This window comes from Ambystoma mexicanum, chromosome 5p (genome assembly GCF_040938575.1).
Source record: "Ambystoma mexicanum isolate Mex_15411 chromosome 5p, UKY_AmexF1_1, whole genome shotgun sequence".
Classification (NCBI taxonomy): domain Eukaryota; kingdom Metazoa; phylum Chordata; class Amphibia; order Caudata; family Ambystomatidae; genus Ambystoma; species Ambystoma mexicanum.
The window spans coordinates 799,586,895-799,610,258 of record NC_090930.1 but is presented as its reverse complement, the minus strand read 5'-3'; the positions used below and the strand labels follow the sequence as shown (position 1 = coordinate 799,610,258).

General features: G+C 46.0%; 1 protein-coding gene across 7 annotated transcripts in view; it reads left to right on the top strand.

Annotated features, from left to right (window-relative positions):
* The window catches only part of PDE1C (phosphodiesterase 1C), a 2,232,090-nt gene that overhangs the window by 1,730,345 nt on the left and 478,381 nt on the right, over positions 1-23,364 (top strand). For all 7 annotated transcript variants that reach the window (XM_069613219.1, XM_069613222.1, XM_069613221.1 and 4 more), the window contains one exon: positions 839-955. In XM_069613219.1, coding sequence (XP_069469320.1) covers positions 839-955 — 117 coding nt within the window. The remainder of the gene's footprint in view (positions 1-838; positions 956-23,364) is intronic.

The following is a 23,364-nucleotide window of genomic DNA, read 5'->3' as shown; positions in this document are numbered from 1 at the left end:
TCACTGCAAATGTAGATGTGGGTTAGATTCAGGTATTTATTAAGGTGGGGGATGTATTGGGGTTACGCTGGACCCCCCTCTCCCTCCTATTTTGATTGTGGTGAAATGGGTACAAAAAGAATTGAAGAAAGGGACCTCCACCCAGATTTGATTATTTTCGAATGTTGCTTATTGTGTTTCTTTTAGATCACCATTTATCGGTCCTGGTGAGACATGAGCTTTATAAATATTTAAAGAAACAACATACAAATTCAAATGTTTGCACTAGGTACAATGTAAGGAAGGAGTGTTAGCCTTGACGCTAATGTAATGCAGAAAGTTATAAACGGGCTCAAGGACACAGCTATTAACTCGATCCATCAATCCAGGCTTTTCAATACACATCACTTTGCATGTTGGAAAGGCAAAGCGTAGATGGATAAAAAGATAGGGTTGGATGAAAGTGAGCCCTCCCTGCCCAGCTGTCACCTATACATGGGTAGTTAAAGAACATCATTTGAGTAACTTGCAAATGATCAAAAGCTCTGAATTCATCTGAGGTTTCTGTCAAGAGGAGTGTTTTTCCTAAGCCTGTTACCAGTGTTGAAGCTATCAATGTTTCAGTAGGAAAGATCATTGGCAAGCAGTTTTTTCCCCTTGGTTATACCATGGCGAGGTAAGAGCATTCGGAGAATGTAGAGGTGGTCCTAGAAGAGTACATGTCCTGCCGTAGGATCCATGAGGTCTGGAAGGCTCTGAATACTCAGCTCTGTTATTATGAGTATCTAAATGCATCAAAATATTTAAATTAATAAAGGGGCTTTCACTGACCATGGAAAAACTTTCTTTTCAATTTCAGAATGTAGACAGGTGGTCCTTCGATGTATTTGCACTAAACGACGCAAGTGGAGAACATGCGTTGAAATTCATTTTCTACGAACTGCTCACCCGCTACGATCTGATCAATCGCTTCAAGGTCAGTGATTATGGCATAAGCAACCCGTCACATTTATTCACAATCAAATATAAAATAGCCACCTGATGCTAGATGTATTTCTTAACTCTGTTTTTCCCTCAGAAAATGGATTCTGAAGACTTTGGGCAGTATGGTTATTTTCAGTAGTTGATGGTTGCTGTCGGTAACATAGGTCAGTGGGTTGAGCACTCACTGTTGAGATCTGTGTAGGATCTGCAAGTCGGAGGTTCCAGTCTCAGCCTTTCATCTTTCCAAGGGTGATAAATGAGTACCAACTTCAGTTGGGTAATAATAATTGTAAATACACGTTCTATGTTCAGGATGTTGGCGAACACACTATGTAAAAAGCACCTTCTATAAAGAAATGGCAATGTGTAAACACGAGCAAGGAATGGAATCTCCTAGTTTCGCAACTGTGTTACTATTCTGCCCCCTCACTCCTTTCTAAGCCTGGGATAACATGGTCATTGATTCGCCCAATTGCCTGAATTCTGCTTTCTCTGTCAGCCCATGACATTGCTGAACTTCCGCAGAGGGTCATCAAGGGGTCATCAAGGTCACCCTGCTGTGGAAAATGACTGCCGTCCCGACAGGGCTCACTGCCATACTGGATGGCTGTCAGGCCCCCAAGGAATCGTGAGGCTTGTCAAACCTTTTTGAGATGCTGCAGGGAAGGGAGGACATGGGGAGACGTGAGGTATGACATGACTATGCTTTGGGGTGGTGTGCGAGGGGGTCTGCTGGTTGTTGACCAAAAATGACCCGCAAATTGTTGCAGGTCACCAAATATTTGGCTCGGTACCCCATGAAAATGTGCTGGGTCACTTTTGAAAAATGTTCATTCAGCACTACTTAATTGTGAGCACACTTTATCATTGTGTATTGTTTAAATAGTAAGCTGCTCACTTCTTTTACAGATGTGTAATTACAGCTTCCTCCCCATGCCAGCCTTCCTGCACTGATTTCAGATGCTCACATTCAAATAATGCATTTTGTCGGTTTTGCCCCTCTCCACATCCCAATTCACACCATCGCATTTAACTGATGAACACAGGTAGAAGTCACCTGGTGCTGTTCTGTGTTTGGATGGTGTGCACGTAAAGGCTTCACCTGAGAGCGCATGGCCTCCTCTCTTCTCAACCGGCCCAATAAGGTGGGGGGGTGGGAAGAGGGCGGCTTAAGTATTTACTCCTTCAGCTGTTCGTGTATGAGATAATTGTAATGCACGAGGTTCTAGTATGCTGCCCTGAGATTTGCAAGGACGGTGCAGTAGAAACGAATGCAAGGGCGTGGGAGGCGTATGGGCTATTTCAATGTTGCATACACCTATGCAGGGGGGCACTTTAGATATGTGCAAAAGGAACCGAGTGCTAAGACGTTGGCTAAGACTAATGTGGATACTTGGTTGCTTGGAGATGGGGGAAGATTTTTGCCTGGGTTTACAAAATAAACGTGTGCTGATGATCTGCATAGGAAGAACTTTTCAAAGTTGGGTAAGCTGTTCTCTGTGCCCCCGCCTCTGGAGTAGATTATTTTGTCTTTGCTTTCTGCTCTTAACATGGAGATCTCTGCTCATTTTTGTGTCGACCAGGTTTGTTTTATGTGTAGTTTGGAGATGATGGCCACTCAATGGGCCTCATTATGACCCGGGTGGTAAGGGATTACTGGTACCGGTAAGTGCACCGGTACCGGTAATCCCTTACCGCCCAATTCCGAGGTCCCTTTGCGGGTCCTCCCTTAACTGCTGGTTTTACCAGCCGTTAAGGAAAGGACCCGCGAAGGGACTTTGGAGGTAATTACGGTACCGCAATTTGTGGTACCATAATTACCGCCTTCACCATTCCCATTGAGCCCTATGGGGGCTCAAATGGGAATGGGGAAGGGCCATGGTGTATGGGGAATTACCGCTCCCGCAAACCTTGGAATGGGGCGGTAATTCCGCCATTCACCATGGCGGAATCAGTAGTTTACCGGTGGCAACCATGGCGAAATAGCACCATGGTTACCGCCCGGGTCGTAATGAGGCCCAATGGGTCAACTATGATGCAGTCCATGCATCCCAGAGCAGACACAACCACCAATTGGGTTGCTTTATTATTGACTAGATATAGGACACCAAGGCAACATTCAATACATGTATTTATTTGCATTTATAAAGCGTGCCCACAGCCCAAGGGGATTGAGGCGGTGTTACAAGAAAATGGCTTATTTACAATACGTATGAAGGCGGCTAGGTACATTGGCCCGCAGAGACAATGGGCCTCATTAGGAGTTTGGGGGTAGCCATGCCGTTTTTATCGGCATGGCTACCCGCAAACTGGGTACCGGTTCTGGGTTCCAGAAATTGGGAATTACCGGGCCATACCAACTTTAGCAGGCCGGGTAATTCCCATTCTCGGGACCCCGACCCAGTAAATCCCCATTGCCATTTGAGCTGCCATAGGGTTCAATGGGAATGCGAATGGGGAGGATGCTTACAACGGGCCTGTTAATGACGGGCCTGTAGCATCCTGGCCTGCTAGCGGGTCCCGCTCTGCAAGTCTGGTCTGGCCAGGCGTCCAAAGCGGGACCCGCTGCAGACCTCGTAATGTGGCGGCCCGGAATGAACGGTGCCGGTCCCTTACCGGCACGTTAATTTCGCGGCACCCTACCTCCTAATGAGACCCAATGTCCTAGTTACATACTTAGGTGGGTGGCTGGGTTATATTAGCCCTTACCTGAGTCTAAATATGCAGGATTAGTTACAAATGTGATAGTGCAGCACAGGGTTTCATGTTGAGCCACATATCATGAAACAGTGTGGATATTGTACAATAAATTGCCTCAGGACATACAGAGTTCAAAGATAAGCAGATAGAATTGTTTGGCTCTACATGCATGTAGAATGAGATGAAGAATTTGGGCTGGAAGGCTTACCTTGCAATCCATAATGACATTATTCTTTGCTTGTCCTTGATGCGCAACAGGGCCATTGCAGAATTTCCCCCTCGTGCAGTTCTACAGCTCCAAATTCTTGACTTTGGAAGAATTCAGATTTGTGGAGATTTCTTAAAAGTGCATTTGATTTTGGCCAGAATAAGGGGTAGAATAATGTGTAGCTGCCTGTTTACTGGATTTCCCTGCCCAAAGTGTTAAGGCCACTTCTTGGCGCTATTTCAGGTGGAGTCATTCTTTGTGTATCGTTGTTATTGGCATTAGTTTGCACTTGATTATTTTTATTTTTCAGGAGATGCCCCAGGAGGATCTGGGCCCCAGCACCCCAGGGCAGTTCCTTCCAGCCAGTGCTATTACTCTGGCAGAGGGGCTTGCATGGTTTGCAGGGTGACCCCTGAGCTTCAGTGCTCCTGAAACCTGGACAGTGGATTGGAAACCAGTTTTTCTGTGATCTTTTGAGTGCATGCGCTATCGTTAACATATCATGTCATACGTTTGGTCTCACAATTCTAAGAGATTATAGTTGAACGATGCCTGAGCATTGAATTATGATTTTCAGATGAGTCTGGTGCATTTAGTGAAGCTCTTTGTACTTGCAGGAGAGTTTCACTGACTTTAAGCCTGAAGATAAATGCAACAGGAAACACAAATATACATTTCTTGGGAGGATAGCTCAGGGGCAACATGCTCACCTTGGAAACAGACTGCACGGAGCAACACAAGTTCGATCCCCAGGTCCACGCTTAGAAATCTCTGGGTATTAAGCCCATTATAAATAACCTATCATATCATAATCATTTCTATTCCAAAATGAGAATTGAGATATAAGAACCATGCAGAGAATTGCTTCTGGGAAATATTTTCCAGTGCAGGATTGAACACAGAAAGTTGACCAATTCAATTCACATTCAGAATTTTAATTACATATAGATGCCAGCAATTACCTTGAAGCACAGTTTTACCAGTGGAATGTAACCATTACCACACGATGCCTCCCGGTAACCCTTGATAAGCCGCTCCTTCTTCCTCAAAACCCTCACTTTATGTTGTGAGCACATGTCCAGGAAAAAGGCAACCAGGCTTTCCCTTTAAAGTTAACTTCGTATTTCGGTAATTTTCTCTTGCCACAGAGGCATGGATACCTGACCTTTTCATCACATTTTGTCTATAAATCATGTTTTTGATTTCGAAGCAGAAACACATTGATAAAAGTCAGACTCCACAGAGGGCACGAGAGCGGGAGGACACTAAGGCATGTGGCGAGGAAGATTGCCAATAAGTATCAGGAGGGTTTCTAGCAACTCCCTCCTCTTTGCCGCAGTCCTAACCATATGACTATAGGCCAAGCTACGCTCAAAAGACATCACTTGGCAGCCACCCATGCATCAGACACTAATGCAATGAATCAATGGTAGGGAAACAGGCTCCCATTATCTCAAAAATGCCAAAGACATAATGATCACTGAAGATAAGGCATGGCACTGCCCCCTACAGGGCACCAGCATTGCAAAAACAGATAACAAGGAGCCAAATAACCTTCATGAGGAAGTCAAACAACTGCCAGGGCGCCCCATTTATTGGGAGAAGCTACACTATAAGTATTAAACACATCTGAATTTAGGACCTTTCAGGTTGAGCCATGCAAGAGCCAGAGGCCAGCACTCATATGGTCATGCATATCATCAAAGAGGATAAGAAGAGTCTCAGCGCAAACCAAAACAAGTGCATAATATGTCTCCCGCTGGGAGACATATTGAACAACCCGCCCCATACAATGCTGCAAAATATTAAATTGACATCAACAAGCAGAAAAGAAAGTAAGTGGTTCAGGTCTAGGACACAACCCAATGATGTCGGAATCCCAGGGCAGACAATTCAAAGAGTGAAATATACAGAAAGACATCTCCCAGACTGGACAGCTCTTGAAGACAGTCAAGTCGTGCACATACCCGTATACAAGTAAGGGCATGCATGAATCACAAGACTCACTACTTGTAGCTTGTCTAAAACACAGCATCCTATTGTGCGGCCATCTTAAGAGGAAAGCAGAGGAAGTAAAGATCTGCTACAAATATAGGCCACAACAAGAACTATTGTGATGGCAACATAGCGAAGGCTGGATCAGCAGAATGACCAATGCAAAGGCATTCCAGAATGGGAGCCCTTAGTACACATGTGTATACAAGCGGTAGGGGTACATTTGATAGAACCACCGCAGCCTTAGGACTATCAGGCCATGGGTCGTTATGTAGCTTGAAAACCTAAACACCTCCATTCTGATTATGAGAGATGAAAACAACAGTGGCAGTCTTACCACAGTACTCATAAACACGTGAACTATCCAGGCTAGAGAGAAGCTGCAAACTTCCCGCGTCAGCGACGTGACGAACATGGCCACAAACTCAGGAAACATGAAGGATTTCTAGAATCTCGTTTTGTAAAGTGAATCCCCAACTTTGAAATGCTGCCAGGAGGGAGAGAACGGTATCCCATGGTTGTAACGCCAGCAATTACTCAGAAGTATTTCAATTTGAAGTAATTACTTTGAATTGACTTAAATTTCAATAGATAGTTGTGGGTTAAGGAGTTAAAATGGGATGTAGAGAGGTTTAGGGCAGGGGTAGTAGTGAAGTGGTAGAGGGGGCACGGGGGCAGCCCCCATATTGAAAAACAAAAAAATTAAGTAAACATTCCAAGTAATTACCTCGAAGTAAAAAACATCAAAGTAATTTGCTTTGGCAAAATGACATGAAACCGAAAGAGCAGGTGGGAGAAATGGAGCGATGAGGATGGAGCGGGTGGTTATGGGATGAATTAGAATGGCGTGCATCGTCACGTGCAATCTAGATAGAAAAGCACATTTAACTGTGCAATACGATCTGGCACTGTATCACTACACCTGCTGCAGTGATCTGGGTATCACCAGCAAGTGATTTCCTCTAATCTGGGTAGGGATGCGCTAGCTTGTTCTGCTTCTAAAGTAGATCACATCATTAATGCTGAATTTAGCTGTGAGATTTCATGATAGACCTGCACCACGTGACATGTGGGTTTTGCCCAGTCACATGTTAGGCCTGTCTGTGCCTGTTTTCATCCTTTGAAGGATGGTCACATGAGCACCACTGAGGTGGGTGCTGTGGCAGATATGCACTTCTGAAAGGCCTTTAGGGCTGGGAGAGTTAGTCACATGCTCAGCCTGCATGATGCAGCCTTTCATCCTTGTGGGGCCGCCATCATGAGCACAGCTGAGGCTGTTAATACTACATTAGAGGGAGCCCAGCATTGACATGAGAGGGCTTAGTAGTGCCAGGCAGTGGCAGACCTTAGACATGCATATTGCAGCCGTTCACCCTTCCGGCGTTGCCTTCTTGACAACAACAGAGGTTGGTAACAATGCAATCTAGAGAGCTCCTGGCAGACGTCTGTGACAGAGACATTCACATGCCAAGTCTGCATGAAACAGCCTTGCATTCCTCTGACATTGCTTAAATGACTTCCATGTAGATGTGTCCCACCGCAATGGTGTAGGGTCATTGTAGCTTTTGTATTATTGAAATGCCATTACACTGGAGATCTCATTTGTGATTGCTTTTCTCACATGATTTTTTGTCAGATGAAAACAAATAAGACTGCTAGACAGGCTTCAGTCTGTCATGCAAGCAACACCCTTCTTTTCATCCACTATTTACAGAGTATATCCTCAGTCTGACACTGTCATGACCTTTGCGCTAACTGAACTCCCAAACTTCTTAACATTTGTTCGTCAAATGCCCAATAGCCCAAAGATTCAGCTGAACCCAATTTGGATCAAAAGGTCACTGCCGCGCAAAGACGGGCCCGAAAACCCAGAGAAATACTTGCCATGTTATGGACTCTGCAAAGGAATGGTTTATTAACCCCTTTGGAAGCACGAAAAGGAGCCATTCTTTCGACACAAGATACACAAAACAATGCGACCGCTTCAACGTGAGGCCGAAAACAAAGTGTCTACCAATAGCTGCAATGTCACATATATACTGGCTTCGAGAAATATAGACTGTTTTCATATGGCGCTTGTCATAATAGCGGTGCCACATTTTAAATAACAGCAGCTGCTAAAATTACAAATTGTGTTTGATGTTAACCATGAAAGAATGAGTTGTCTGTATTTTAGGGATCTCAGCAAAAGGCACTTAAGTCTCTGAGAAATGTTGAGGGCTGACCCACACACAACACATAGAAATGACATAACTGATAGCTTTTACGTTTGTTTGTAAATTCCCCCTAAAAAAAAAAAAAAGAACCCAAAGAGAACCTATGCAGATCCAGTTAGTATCACGTGTCAAGCACTAGTGTGGAAACCTGTAGGAACAGAGGAAAATGAAACACGTTTGTGTGAGAGGTCAGTGCTCTGGGCCGCGAAGCATCAACAATGATGTAATAACTTTGAGGGAAAGGCCTTGTTGTTTGTTTCTCAGACAATGGCTCATCCTCGTAATGATAGAAATGTGACAGGGAAGAAGCACACAGTGGTAATAGGATTCTTAAGGTAGAAAAGCTCTATTTCTTTAGAGAAATATGCATTTTGAGATGTGAACCTATCAAGAAAGGGAATGCCTGTTGTGCTTTGTAAAGTCTGCAGGGTCTTATCAAAAAAGAAAAAAATAGAAAGTTAAATTGAGCGTTTATATCACATTGAATGTCGGAGACCATCCTCTAAGCGTGGGAGCTCGTGATGCTCTGCGTTATCTTGCTTCCAAGACCAACGTGTTGCCCCCGAGCTATCCACCCAGCCTAGAGAGGATACATTTCATGAAAGAGAAAAAGGAGTGTGAGCACCTTGTTGTACATATACTCACTTTACACATACACACCTTTCTGAAAGCTTGAAGGAAGGAACTATTGCCACCTACAGTCTAATTCAAACGAGGCTGTTTCCCGCAGATCCGTCCCTGCCTCTTTCGGAATCTACATGTTCAAGCCCCTACGAGTTTATTCAAGGAGCTAGAAATAAAAGGAAAAAAAGTCACTCTATTAATTTCCAATTACGAACTAAGTAGGATATGATTCAAGCAATAAATTAGATTTGCATGTAAATGAGGTGGGGATTTGGGGAAGTGTAGGTTTGACTTCAGGCCATTGGTTCTCCTTCAGTTGCAAAGCCCAAATGCTCCACGGAGTTGCGGGCTTAGAATACAAAGGGCCTCATTACGAGTTGGGCGCAAAGGGATACCGGGCACCGTTAAAGACACCGGTGCCGGTAATCCCTTTGCGCCCTACTACGAGTTTCCTTAGCGGGTCCCTTCCTTAACGCCTGGTTTTACCAGGCATTAAGGCTGGGACCCGCTAAGTGAAATCAGAGCCAATAACGGTACCGCAATTTGCGGTACCGTTATTAGCGCCTTCCCCCTTCCCATTGAGAATTATAGGGGCTCAAATGGGAATGGGGAATGGCTTTTTCAATGGGGATTTACCGGTCCCGCAAAGGTCGGAATAGACTGGTAAGTCCCCATTGAACCAGGGCGGACTCTGTACCGTTATGGGAGTTAGTCATGGCGAAAATAGCACCATGATTACCTCCATACTCGGAACGAGGTCCAAACTCTTTATCACTCCGATTGGGAATCATTAACACATTTGGACATGCACCAAGTTGGAAACACATGAGAGGAACACACACCCTCAGTATCCAAGCGTTGTGTGTGATAACATAATGCTGGGTCCATATTGCATAAACCTTGCACTGGCCAACACCCTTTTACAAAAAAACACATTCTTTCAACACACTGGGTCCAATTTATAAATGTGCAGATAATTTTGTCAATGGGATTTTATGTTCTCTGTGATTTCCTCGAATTTATTTAATCGAGGGAGAATTAGTCGAATGTTCTTTTTTCTTTAAGGACATTTTACTGCATATGTAAGTGGGGTAGACCCCCACAGTCCTGCTCCCAATAATCCCCCTATCTCTATTATTCCCCTAACTCACCTCCCACATACATTAATGGTAAAATGCGGCAACAAGATACAACCAATTCCCCCCTCTGTGAAATCTACTGTGCCCGAACCTCCCATAACCAGATGTTGCCATTTAAAAATGCTTCTGCAAATCAGGCCTATTGGTGAACATTACTACGAGTAAGGCAAACATTGCCATGGTGGAAAATGCATTGACGCAATATATTTATTCCGCTCTGATAATTTCTTCCTGCGTGCATTTATACTTGCAATTTTGCAAAGTGTTTTTTTAATACTGCTCATTGTTTTAATACAATTTTGCACCGAGACAATCTTTTCCGTGGCTCAAACATGGTGCAAAATAATACTGTTCTAGTGCAAAACCTTTGGACTATAGGCCCTAGGACTTCTTAAAGGAGAACAATTTCTTTTAGTCAGGACATTATGGCTGCCTCAGCTTCTGAAAGCATTCAACTTGAAATAGTGCAAAGAGAATTCAAAGAGAATGATGTTTACTTTGCTAGTTAGTCTGACAATTGTGTTCTCATTGGGGTAAGTTTACTCACATGTGTATTCAATGTTCTGTTGGTTCTGAGCACTGTACTCACCTGCCATACAGTTGCCCAGCATGTATTTACATAATTAGAACAAGTGAAATGATGTGTCGTTACTTCTTGCTTGTATTGACCCTCATAAGGTCTACAACAGATGTCTCCAAACTGTGTCACTCCAGATGTTGTGAACCATGACACCCATGACCCCACAACATTCACTATACTGGCTAGGGCTGGTAGGAGTTATCGTCCAAAAGATATGGCTAGCCAAGCATCGTAGACCCCTGGTCTGGAACATACAATTGCATAGGAGACGGGCGCCTAATTGTGCACCAAATGCACATTTTGCACTGGATGGATCACATTACGATGGTGTTGATTCCCCTGGCAACCACCCACCTGCGTGTGCCGTATGCAATTAAAGCCATCAACACCTTTGCCCAGCCTTTGGCAGAACATCTATTGGAGTTCCAAATCCATACGCATGGTTAGGAGTCAGAGGTATGGGTCAAATGTTGCATCCTCTCGCTGAAGGATCAATGCAGTGAAGCTGGAGGAAGCCTCCTCGACGTGAGAGCCATTTCTCTTCAGCCAAAGACTTGGGAGTTATGTCCATCATTTTGGAACGCCCCTCATGTGACTATTCCTAATTCCGAATGGCAATGCACAGCCGGGCTGCCGTTCACATTGCCTGTGTGTGGCTGCCCGGTAGTGCATTATTGCACGTTGCATAATTCTGCGCAGGGCACGGTTCTGCTCTGGGCGCAGTCCATCTGCGGCTGTGCGCAGTAAAAAAAGGTGTCTCCCAGCAGAATTGATAATGTTACTTCTGGACATCCAGAATGGTTCCTATGCTTCAGTAAGGGTTCGATGGCAAGTTGAGAATGCAGCTATGCTCCCCTTAATACGTTGCCATTCCAACAAGGATGTCAGTAGAAGATTGTATTTTCTAGGCACTTTGCTTTGTGGTTCAATGTTTCAAGAACACAGGTGTTCTGTGTGCACTTTAAAGGCAACCCAACAAGCTTCGAAGAAAAACGATGGCGTTTTACAGCGGCCACTGTCGGGGACAGGCGAGAATGAGCTGCCATTCCTTTTCGTACCTGGATTACTTAATTGAGGCTATCTGTGTAGCCTGCTCTATTGACCCGGCTACCCAAGTAACCCATTTACAGTAGTTCAGAGACAGACATGTCTAAAGCTGCAAGCAAACGACCAGCTGGCTAATCAATGCACACAAGACGTGGTGATTATTTAATTGCATTTCTGTAGGTCTGCCATGTCGAAATGGTGAAAGGAATAATCACAATGTCATGGGGTTGATTAGCTTTGACCGATTACATTAATGCCACCGTTGCTTGTTTTCCATTTCTTTTGCTATCTGCGTTTAGGGAGCACATGCAATAGTATAGGACAACCTTTCTACAAGAACTAATCTCATCTGCCCTCAAATGTCCTTGTCAATTTCATGCTGCTTATTTTTAATAAGCTGCCTGTTTAGACATGTGAAATGTCAACATTTGTGATACTTCTGAAAATCTGTACTCTGGTGTGAACTATTGCATAAGCTTCCAACATGACAAAAACATCTGTATCAAATTACCAAAATAATGATTTTTCAGTTCGACCCTGCACGCACCTCTGACGCACTATCATTACTCCAGCATCTCTGTCTCTTTCTCTTTCTCTCTTTCTCTCTTTCTCTCTCTCTCTCTCTCTCTCTCTCTCTCTCTCTCTCTCACTCTCTCTCTATAATTGTTGCTATCAAGGATGTAATCACTTTGTGACATGGAAGCCCACATTATGTATGCATTGAATATATATAATGTTCAAGGGTGTCATTTTTGTTGGATTCTGTGAGTCATAGTCCCCAACCCCAATTATGATACAGACGATACATAAGCTCCATTGGTCAGAACCTATATAACTAATCAATTATATGTACGCATGTGCCTAGTCTGTGTGTCTGTAATCATTTAAAAACATAGTTTAATAGTCGTAATGTCCCCAAATCATTGTGATTGCGATGCTTTATGCATCTTGAGGACTCCGGTGATGTTCTTTTGATCACAGCTTCATCGACACGGTTTTGTTCATGAATATAGTTACTGATGCAAAAACAAATGTACATCATCAGATGTGTTCAATCCATGTTTGTTTAGTAGATGCAACAGCATGTGTTACTTTGCGTTTCTGTGTCGTGCTGTCCCAGACACTGCTGAGCCAATGAATATCTTCCATCGCCTTTACTAGTGGCTGCCACATGCTCTTGCATTCAGACATTTAATTGGCTGAGCATCCTCCAGGCACTTTTGAGATCTTTCAGACACGCTACACTGTCATCACAGCTTATAAGCAAATGCTCACACTTTTATTTGATCACATGCTTTTCCAGGAGTATTGTGTTCCGCGGATGCAGTATTGGAGCATGTTGCATGAGCCACAACAGACAATTCCTTCAGGTTTTGTTTTACATTGTGTAGCATAATTGCTGAATGCAGTTTATTGTTATATAGTTAAGGGTTTCTCATTATATGTGTAACTTTTCTTCTTTTGTCTTTAGTATGTGCTAATGTTTGTAGAGCACATCAGCATTATGTTAGCTTGTGGATTGCATTTTGAGATCAGTGCCACTGTATTCTGTTACATTGTGTGTTGCTAGTGCCATCACTACCTGGACAGAGAACATCTGTTGTGTGCACTCTGTTTGACCTGACCTCAGCAACAAGCTTGATTCAGACACATTTCTCCGAGCACTCAATGGGCCTCATTACACGGACGGCGGTAAGGGTTAACGGTCACCGTTAATGGCAACGGTGACCGTTAACCCTTACCGCCGTACTACGAGGTCCCTTTGCGGGTTGGAGGATTTAACGCCTGCTTCTTGCAGGCGTTAAAATCCAACCTGCTAAGGGACCTCGGAGCTAATTACGGCACCACAAAATTGCGGTGGCGTAATTAGCGCCTTCCCCATTTCCATAGAGCCCTATGGGGCAGAAATGGGAATGGGGAAGGGCAATGGCGGAAAGGGGATTTACCGCCCCTCCAACCTTGGAATGGGGCGGTAAATCCCCTTTCCGCCAAGGCGGTGCCGGTATTTTACTGGCATGAGCCATGGCGCTAATAGCACCATGGCTCACCGCCTACCGTGTAATGAGGCCCAATGTCTTTGGGCCTCATTCCGAGATTGGAGGTAGCCATGGTGCTATTTGCGCCATGGCTGCCTCCAATACTGGGTCCGGCACCGGTATTGTTCAAGGGGGGCTTACTGGTTCATTCCGACCCTGGAGGGACCGGTAAGTCCCTATTGAACAAACCATTCCCCATTCCCATTTGAGCCCCCATAGGGCTCAATGGGAATAGGGAGGGCGCTAATAATGGGCTCGCGACTAGCAAGCCCGTTATTAGCGCCCTGGTCCCTTAGAGGGAACCGTAAGGAACGTGTGGTTCCCGCTAAGGGACCTCGGAATTGGGCGGTAAGGGATTACCAGCACCGGTCTCCTTACCGGTGCCCGGTATCCCTTACCGCCCAACTCATAATGACCCCCTTTGTTATAATGCCACTGACACTGTTATTGGTGTCTGTTCTCGTGCCTTTTTGCTGCAGTGGCACTGACACTGTGCTTGCTTTATGGTGTGTTCTTTGTTTAGGGTGTGAATGTCTGCCTTCTGCTGTGAAAATCTGGCCATGTTGCTCCTGTATAACATTGTCTGTAACCGCGTACATGGTACATACCAAATCAATGATGAGTAGACCACCCATCCAGATATACCGACTAAGCCCTGGGTTATGCTTCTATCGTGATGTATCCAGGCATCAGCCATCCATTTCTGATAGTATCAAGGCAGAGGCCCAGCTGGAGGAATTCTTCTGGTGAGTTAGAATGCAAAGTTGGAGATCCTCTGCAAAAGTGTAATACTGTGAGATGACCCTAAACAGAGGTCACGTGCAAATGTTGACTAACGAAGGGGAGGCGGGCTAAGGGCAACACCACAAATAGTAATAGGAGTACTAAATGAGCAGATGGACCTACTATTTTCCGAAAAGTCCTGTAATAAATCAAGGTTTTTGGAGAGCCAAGGGGAAGAAATTGACTTTCTTCTCCAGGTGGTCAATCAGGATGTTATGAATGACTATATTGAAGGTGGGAAAAGGTTTAGCAGGCAGATTGCTGTGGGCCTAACAATGCTGACTGTATCCAGGGCACCGTTCCAAATGGCGAGGAGGTGGTCACAGTCCTTTCTCTAGAGCGAAAACTAGTTTGGAAGACATAGACAATGTTATTGTCAGTGATGAAGTTTTGCAATTGCGAGGTTGCAATTCTTTCAAATGGTTTGGGGTTAAATTGCTGCTGATGTTGGGGCTAGTGAACTTGGATAAGGGCGTTTTTAGTGCATGTGGTGGAGACACCCTGAGAGAAGCATGAGGAGGTCATGTAATTGAGAGATGATAAAATAATGCGTATTTGGAATAACCAAATAATAGAGGAAGTGTAGGGTCTGCAATGGCGTTGCTGGACTTAATGGCAGTGACTAGCATTTGTAGGTGTGAAGTGAACACGGAGACAATGGGCCTCATTACACGTAGTGCGGTAAGGGTTTACCGGTACGGGTAAGGGCACCGGTACCGGTAAACCCTTACCGCCTTACTACGAGGTCCCTTTGCGGGTTGGTGCTTTAACGCCTGCTTTTTAGCAGGTGTTAAAAACCAACCCGCAAAGGGACCAGGTTGCTAATTACGGTACCGCAATTTGCAGTACCGTAATTAGCGCTTTCCCCATTCCCATCGAGCCCTCTGGGGCAAAATGGGAATGGGGAAGGGCAATGGAGGAAGGCGGAATTACTGCCTTCCCAACCTTGGAATAGGGAGGTAATTCCCCTTTCCTCCAAGGCGGTACTGGTAAATTACTGGCATGAACCATGGTGCTATTATCACCATGGTTTACCGCACTATGTGTAATGATGCCCAATTAAAGGGTTGTAAAGGCAAAGGCGTGATGGAACTACAGTTATGACCTACCCTCAGCAAACAGTGGTAGTGAGGTAGGTCCTTAGATGACCCAATTCATTTGATAAAGGCAAGGAGAACTATATTGGAAAGTTTGAATGAGGGTGATGTAAGGATAGTTATGACCTGAGGGGTGACACAGTAGTGTATGGCTTTACACAGTTATGTGCCTTAGTAAGCATGTGACTGGAAAGGACACAAGACAAACTCTTGTTTTGCACGAAAGATGGCTTATGATATAGAGAGGGGAAACATTTATAATCCTGCCTCTCTAAAAGGAGTCCCTCCTCCATTTGATTTGAAGAGCTTTTGGGAAGTATTTGGATATTCGGAAGAAGACTTTTAAACAGGATTTGGGTTGAAAGCCTGTGGCTGAAATGTTCGAGGGAGAAAAAAAAGAAAATTATTTTTTTCCAAAAATAACTTTAGGTCTTCTCTCCCCTGAACATTTCAGACTTTGCCCCCAAACCCCTAGTTACCTGTGGGCAGCACACTTCCTTGTGTGCCGCCGTCTCCAACATCCATCTGCAATGCCGGTTCCCTTCACTTGCGTGTATGGGAACTGGCGCCGCAGGGTCTTTATTGAGTCTGGGGTTGCGGGGGCAGTGAAGAAGGGTGCAGGCACACCTCTGCAGCTCCCGCTGCCCGTCTTCACTGTAATGTTTCGTATGGCATATTTGTTCAAATTATTAGGCTATACACGCTTTTCATATAGCCAAAATTCGGGCAAATATGCCATACAGTCTTTTATTTTCAGACTTTTTGGATGATTCCCTTTAAACCATGTTAAGTGCAGATTTGTTTAGGGCAACCAGGGTATAAAATGTACCAATACAAATGTGGTCATAGTTATTGGTAAAAGATTCACAGAACCCTGGGTGTGCATAAGATCAGTAAGAGGACAGAACATGTGGGCCAAATGTCATTAGTAGGAACATGGGTGGGGAGTAATGTAATGAGAACTTTGGAAAGATGAGCAAACAAAAGTATAATCAGATCAAATGACTGGTGGGGGAGGGGATCTCATTGGCATGCCTGCATCAAGTCACTGACATGACTAGGTTGAGAGTGTGGCTCCCACAAGGAGTGGGCGATTGCTCATGGTAGGACAGCGGGAGAGAGCTGCGTAACGCTGAGAAAGCTTTCATGAGACGATCAGTGGAGGAGTCAAAATGGACGTTAAAGTCATCTAACATGATGGATTGGTGCAACATACAGTTGATGGAACCAGCTGTGGCCTCGAGTTGAGTAGGCTGGGGGATGGAGATGGGAGGAGGAAGTGCGTGTAACAAAAAAGACATCCTAATGAATTGAGGGGGGAAATAGAGTGTTAAGGCTGTCAGGTGTTCCCATAAACTAAGGAAAGAAAATCTAGGCTAGAAATGGAGATAGGTTTATGGCCAATAACAGAAACCACAACCTCTCTGCTGTGGTAATGATTGGTCTCAAAATAGTGTAGTCGGCTGGCACCAGGGAGTGTGTTATGTGAAGAGTGAGATGTAATCACTCAGTTTCAGTAAAAAACAAAAGACTTGGGCTGTTATCGATAATTAGGCAATTAACATCTTAGGCATGAACTATAGCAGATCTGTAGTTTATTAGGCCACAGGCTATGCCTTGGGACTGGAAGGATGGTGGAGTGATTCCAATACTGTGTGTGTGAATCTCCGTGTGTTTGTGTGTGTGCGTATGTGGCTTGGTGAGGCTTTCTGTCCGCATATTTCCAGAGGTGAAAAGGCTACAGAGAGGGGAGGCCTGACAAGCACAGCTAGTAGCAATATGTGTATCCTGGGGCAGGGCCACAGCAGCTTTACACTTCTTTCAATGAGTCTCTAAGGTGTCAGCCTTGTCGCTCCATCCTTTCCACAAACACCCATCTTCACACACCCAAAGTGGAAGGCAGGGATTTCAGCTTCCTGATTCTGGAGCCTGGATGCTTGATTTCCTGCTGGGGCAGAGAATGATATGATATGATAGTTTATTTATATAGCACCTATACACAATGGGCCTCATTACGAGTATGGAGGCAGCCAAGCCCTTAATAAGGGCATAGCTGCCTCCATACCGGGTTCCGGTAACGGGTTCTATGAATGAGGAATTACCGGATCATTCCGACCTTGGAGGACCCAGTAATTCCTCATGCACAAAACCATTCCCCATTCCCATTTGAGCCCCCATAGGGCTCAATGGGGATGGGGCTAATAACGGGCCCGTTATTAGCCCCTTGGTCCCCTCGTGGGACCCGGAAAGGATGTCTGGTTTTACCAGACATATGTTCCAGGTCCCGCTAGGGGACCTCATAATCAGGCATCCCGTAATGAACAGTGCCGGTCCAGTACCGGCACCCTTCATTACGGGAGCGCCTGCCTAGTAATGAGGCCCCATGTGTTTCAAAGCGCTTCAAGGCAAGGGAGGGAACAAGGGAAAATACAATGACATTCTTAAAGTCCATGAACAGTAAGGATGTGAAAATAACTATCGTACTCGCCCAGACGACATTTCAGATAGTGCAAGAACTAAGACATAGATAAGGAAGGGAGGGGGAGAGTGGGAAGGAAATGGAAATAAACAGGTGACTACCATACTAAGCCTGACAAAAGGTGAGGGAGAGGGGTGCAGAAAGGGAGGGGAGGAACAAAACAAGTGACTGGTACTAGGCCTGACAATATTTCAGATAGTGCTGTAGGGGGCTGGACAGTAAGCAGAGGGGGGAGGAGACAGGAGATAGGAAAAGGGAGAAGGGAGAGGAGGAGAGAACGGAGAGTAAGCAGTCAAAAAGAGTGGAGAAGCAAGATGGGAGAGCGAATACAATTGCAGAAGTCAGTAGTAACACATAATGTTGCAAGACAGAATACAAGATGAAGATGGGAACAGCATGACTCAGCGCCACCATGAGAAAGAGTGACGCACTGTGAATCAATGAAGTCAAATCCAGCATTGGCCACAAGACGGTGCTGGTGAAACCAGAATGTATCAGGACAAACTCCTGCAGAAGTAGGCTGGAGCTTGGGGGGGCAGGGTAGAAGAATCAAGCAAAACAGGCAACCCCTGTGTGCGAGAAGAGGGGGCACAAGGGAACATCACGGGGGGATCAGAGGGGGTGGGGATGGCCTGTGGGGACAGAGGGTTTAAACACATGTGGGTGCATGCTTACCTGCTGTCTGAGCAGGGGGCCGGGCCCTGGGTCCTCCTGGTCTGAACAGGTCCAAACAGTAATTGCCCTTTATTTTGTCTGCCCTTCGCTTGGGATGCAAGAGAGGCCCTTGATCTAAGAGTTAAGAGCAGGAAGGAAGAGGCAGGGCTAAGAAGGTGTGTGGTGCTTATGCCAGGTGACCTAGATCCACTTGCACCTGCTCCACAGCTGCAAAGGAAAAAGAGGCTGGAGGGCTCCTTCATTAGGGAAAAGAGCGGCAAGCAGGAAGGCACCAGGTGGGCGGGGCATGCTAAGTGGTGAAAAAGAGCGGCAACCAGGAAGCATCAGGTGGGTGGGGCTTAGGCCAGGTGACCTAGATCAACTTGCACCTGCTCTCCAGCTGCAAAGGAAAAGAGGCTGGAGGGCTCCTTAAGTAGGGAAAAGAGCAGCAAGCAAGAAGGCACCAGGTGGGTAGGGCTTGCTAAGTGGTTAAAAAGAGCAGCAACCAGGAAGGCATCAAGTGAGTGGGGCTTAGGCCAGGTATCCTAGATCCACTTGCACATGCTCCCCACCTGCGAAGGAAAAGAGGCTGGAGGGCTCCTTAAGTAGGGAAAAGAGCAGCAAGCAGAAAGGCACCAGGTGGGTGGGGCTTGCTAAGTGGTGAAAAAAAGCAGCAACCAGGAAGGCACCAGGTGGGCGGGGCTTAGGACAAGTGACCTAGATCCACTTGCACCTGCTCCCCAGATGCCTGGGTGATGTGTTTTTTGGGTTGCTTTGTCCACAGTGAATCCAGTGGCGATGGTGGGTGTGATTTACATAAGGGGCCTGGAACTTCCTCCAATCCCCTGGAAGTGGATGGGGCCAGAGGGAGGCTCCATTGAGAAAAGTATAGGGATTCTGGAGTGGGGCCACTGAAAAAGCGCCAATGAGAAAACTCCAGAACACCTCTTCTGAAGGGAGAGAGTTGCTTGATGAAGGCACGGCTTTGAAATTCCTACTTCAGGACATCACTGGCCACCTGACTGGCTAGTGTGCTGGTTACACCAGAGCATGGCATTCCAGTGTTGGAGTCTTTTGGGCTGCTTTGAATGCTGCAGCAATGGTGGCCGTGAGCTAGTGAAGTGGCCTGATCCTTCCTCCACTCCCCCGATCCTTCGTCCAGTCCCTGTGGATGGGGGGGGGGAGAACAGGAAGCAGTGTAGCTGTAAAGAGTAAAGAGACAGCAAAGCGGGGGGACAGTCAAAAAGCATGAGCTATGTAGAGAGCATGCAGACCATTCCTCTCGTGCGTGCCCTACTCCCTCTACCAATCAGGGAGAAGGAAAAGCAAGTGTCCCAGTGGCCACCGACGCCCGCGTGGATAAATGGAGATCCCTTCGCTTACCCTGCCTGGGTAACCTCCTCTGAAACGCACACAGTCACCAGATCCAAGAGAACTAGTTCACAACGATTCAACCCCAGTAATGATAACATAATGAACAGACTATCCGGGATTTTTCTAGAAGGAGGTTCTGAATACACATTTAGTTCATGATCCAGGGCACGTTGTTTTAAGTACAGCCTGAGTTGAAAGTGCAGTCTTATCTGCTACACCAGGAGTGCTTGCATCACTTCTTGACAGTATTGCAAGAGGAAACAACGCAACCTCTCCAGTGACCACTCCAGCCGCCCGGTGTCATGGATGCCGTGACGAAAGCGAGCAGACCCAATTCAAAGCAACTGGACCGCAATCATTCTCAGAGCTGCTCCGCTTTGGGATGGGAATGTGACGAATGCTCCGAAAGCGTAGTGCGCGACCTCTCGTCCAAGGCAGTTATCTGAAACTAATTGCGTGTCTCTGTGTCCACTTGGGACTACTGTAGTTTCGAAAACCAATGTGTGGTTTTCTTGAAAGCAGGGTCAAGGTCACCATACGTATCTGAAGTGATAAACATTGAATGGCTAAAATCAATTGGCCTTGAACAAACCATTAAGTGAAGGGGGAGTTGTGGGAATACTTGCTTGCCGGGCACCAAACACATACAAACATACATATTGACAACTGTTGAGAAGTTGAAACGTTCAGGGGCACAAAAAACAAGCCTTGAAAAGCTTACCGTTTCTGCAGAAGTAGATGTTCAGAAAATATTGTGTAACATACAAAACAAGCACTGGCAAACTCAATGGGTATCACTTTGTTATGCACACACAAACAAATACTTGCACATGTGCAGACACAGACAATATAAATATAGGTACACTGGCACACACTGAATACACAAACAGGCAGCATATACACATGTACACACAGATGATATAGCTATAGCCACACCTAAACACAGATAGCACTCTCATCCAGGCCCAGGTTTCTTGCAGCCTAGGTCAGGAATTGTCACCAGATTGCCAGAAACGCACTTCATGTACCATACACCACCACCATGCGCCCAGCTACACCTTGGGCCTCATTACACAGAAGGCGGTAAGGGTTAACGGTCAATAAAGAATCATTTTTCCAAAAGAACATGAGTGATTTGTTCGCTTCGTAAGGGTACCGGTGACCGTTAACCTTTACCACCTTACTACAGGGTCCCTTTGCGGGACCAGACCTTAACGGCTGGTGTAGACCAGCCGTTAAAGTTGGAACCCGCAAAGGGACCTTGTTGCTAATTACGGTACCGCAATTTGCGGTACCGTAATTAGCTCCTTCCCCATTCCCATTATGCCCTATGGGGCAAAAATGGGAATGGGGAAGGGCCATGGAGAAAGGGGGAATTACCGCCCTGCCAACCTTGGAATGGGGTGGTAATTCCCCTTTCCTCCATGGTGGTACCGGTATGGTACCGGCGGCAACCATGGTGCTAATAGCACCATGGTTTACTGCCTACCGTGTAATGAGGCCCCTACTGTAGGCTTTCCCACCATCCTGCTTAAGCATGCATGCACACAGTCATAAACCCTTACAAGGGCACACAGCGAAACGCGCCCGTGTGGATAGGCTATAAGGGCGAGGTAGAGCTGCACATCAAGGATCCAGCTATTTCATTGCACACTCCCCCCAATCTCAGAAGACTCCTTGAGTAGGCTGTCCCCACGGCGTCTTCATTAGCAGCGCAGTGCTGCAAGTATAGTATTGATCTTCCGCCGTCTAAAGTGCCATGACACACAGGGCAGGATCGGAGACAAGAGCTTTCAGTGCCGGAAAGTACCATCAGGCGGGTTGCATGGGAAGGGCACTATGAAGATCACGTGCATTTAGCAGCACCAGGTGGGCAACGCGATGGCATGGAGGATACGCTCTTACCTCCACTCCTTCTCATTATGTGACAGTCATGGCCTTGGTGAAGGCACTCATTACTCTCGCACGCTCCACAGTCCTTCCTCAAGATGGCACCTGGAAATGGTGAGTAGCTAATGGAGACTGTTACCTGGAACAAAGTAACCCCAAAGACAGCCCGTGTTTCCGATGTATCTGTGTTAACACCTGTGAGATGATGCATTTCTGCATGAGTGCTTTCACCAGATCTCTCTCTCCATGCTACATACCTAGCTCATTTCAGAAATGCTATTGACCCGCGCCAGAAAAACTCCCCACATCCTTTTGGCACTGATTTGATAAACCGCGCTGTATGCAACGTGTGTCCTGTAGCACAGAAAATCATTCCACACTGAGGGCATCCTGAATGGAGCATGGCTCTTGAATCCTTTCTGCAGTTGCCTTATCCTTTTTTAACCCCTGGCCGTTCATGAGGTCATACAGGAAATAGAATTCAAAGATTAGGACGTGCATAACATTGTTAACCCGCAGACTCATTATGCAGAGATTAAGGGGCTTATTTAAGAAGAAGAATCATAGATAGACCAGAAGCGGCCGCGTACGTGTACGCTTGCGCGTAATCTGTACATGTCATGCTGTTTTGATTGTTTTTGTGATTGGGTGTAAATCCTGCATGGCTATGCCGGCGCATGGTGAGCGGCATTTGAGCAAAGTCTTATGGAACCCACTTGTCTTTTACATGGAAAAGAAAACAGGCCGAATTCCATGTGGATTCCAGCATCCCCACCCGAATAAAAATGCAATGCAGGTGCCAATCCATGCAGACTTCAGGCAGGAAGGGGCTGAATGAGGCAGGTGCACACTTTGTGCGCTCCCAAATTAATGTCTGCCTCAACATCAGCCCCAGAATTGTCATTCTGAGAGAGCTTGCACAGTGGCCAAGAGCGGCCATGTGTAACAGAGCTATGGCCCGTCAAGTGATGACTTTGGAAGCACAATTGACTGCCTTGGCCAGCTAATTCTACACCCAAATATATGGATTCTATAATGCTCCTTCACTCAGCCCTGTCTTTCCCTGTCACAGGCAGAGACAGAAACCTCACCGGACATAATACAAACACACCCCGTTTCGGGAGGATAGCTCAGGGGCAACGTGCTCGCCTTGGAAGCAAGACTACACAGAGCAACACAAGTTCGATCCACAGGGCCGCACTTAGAAACCTCTGGGTATTAAGTGCATTATAAATAACATTTTCAAAATGCAAGTGATATGGATTTCTGAGAATGAGGCTGTTGCGCCCTACCCTGTGTCTTCCTGTCGCATACTGGTGGTGTGGTCATATTTCTGATCACTGGCCAGCCAGATGCATATTGAAGCGTGAAGAGATTCACTCAGTGCTTGGTGACTTCCTGCCTCCGCCGAGTTGGGCTTGCAGCACTGCCTGGGATTAAAATCACTAGCACTGACGGGCTGTACCTGTGTGTGCAACAGCCGGGGAGACACAAGAGCGGTGTGTGCGTGTAGTGTTAATGTGACATAGTCTACACCGGTGCCCACATTACTCAGGGCAACTGCCAGTTTCCAGATCTG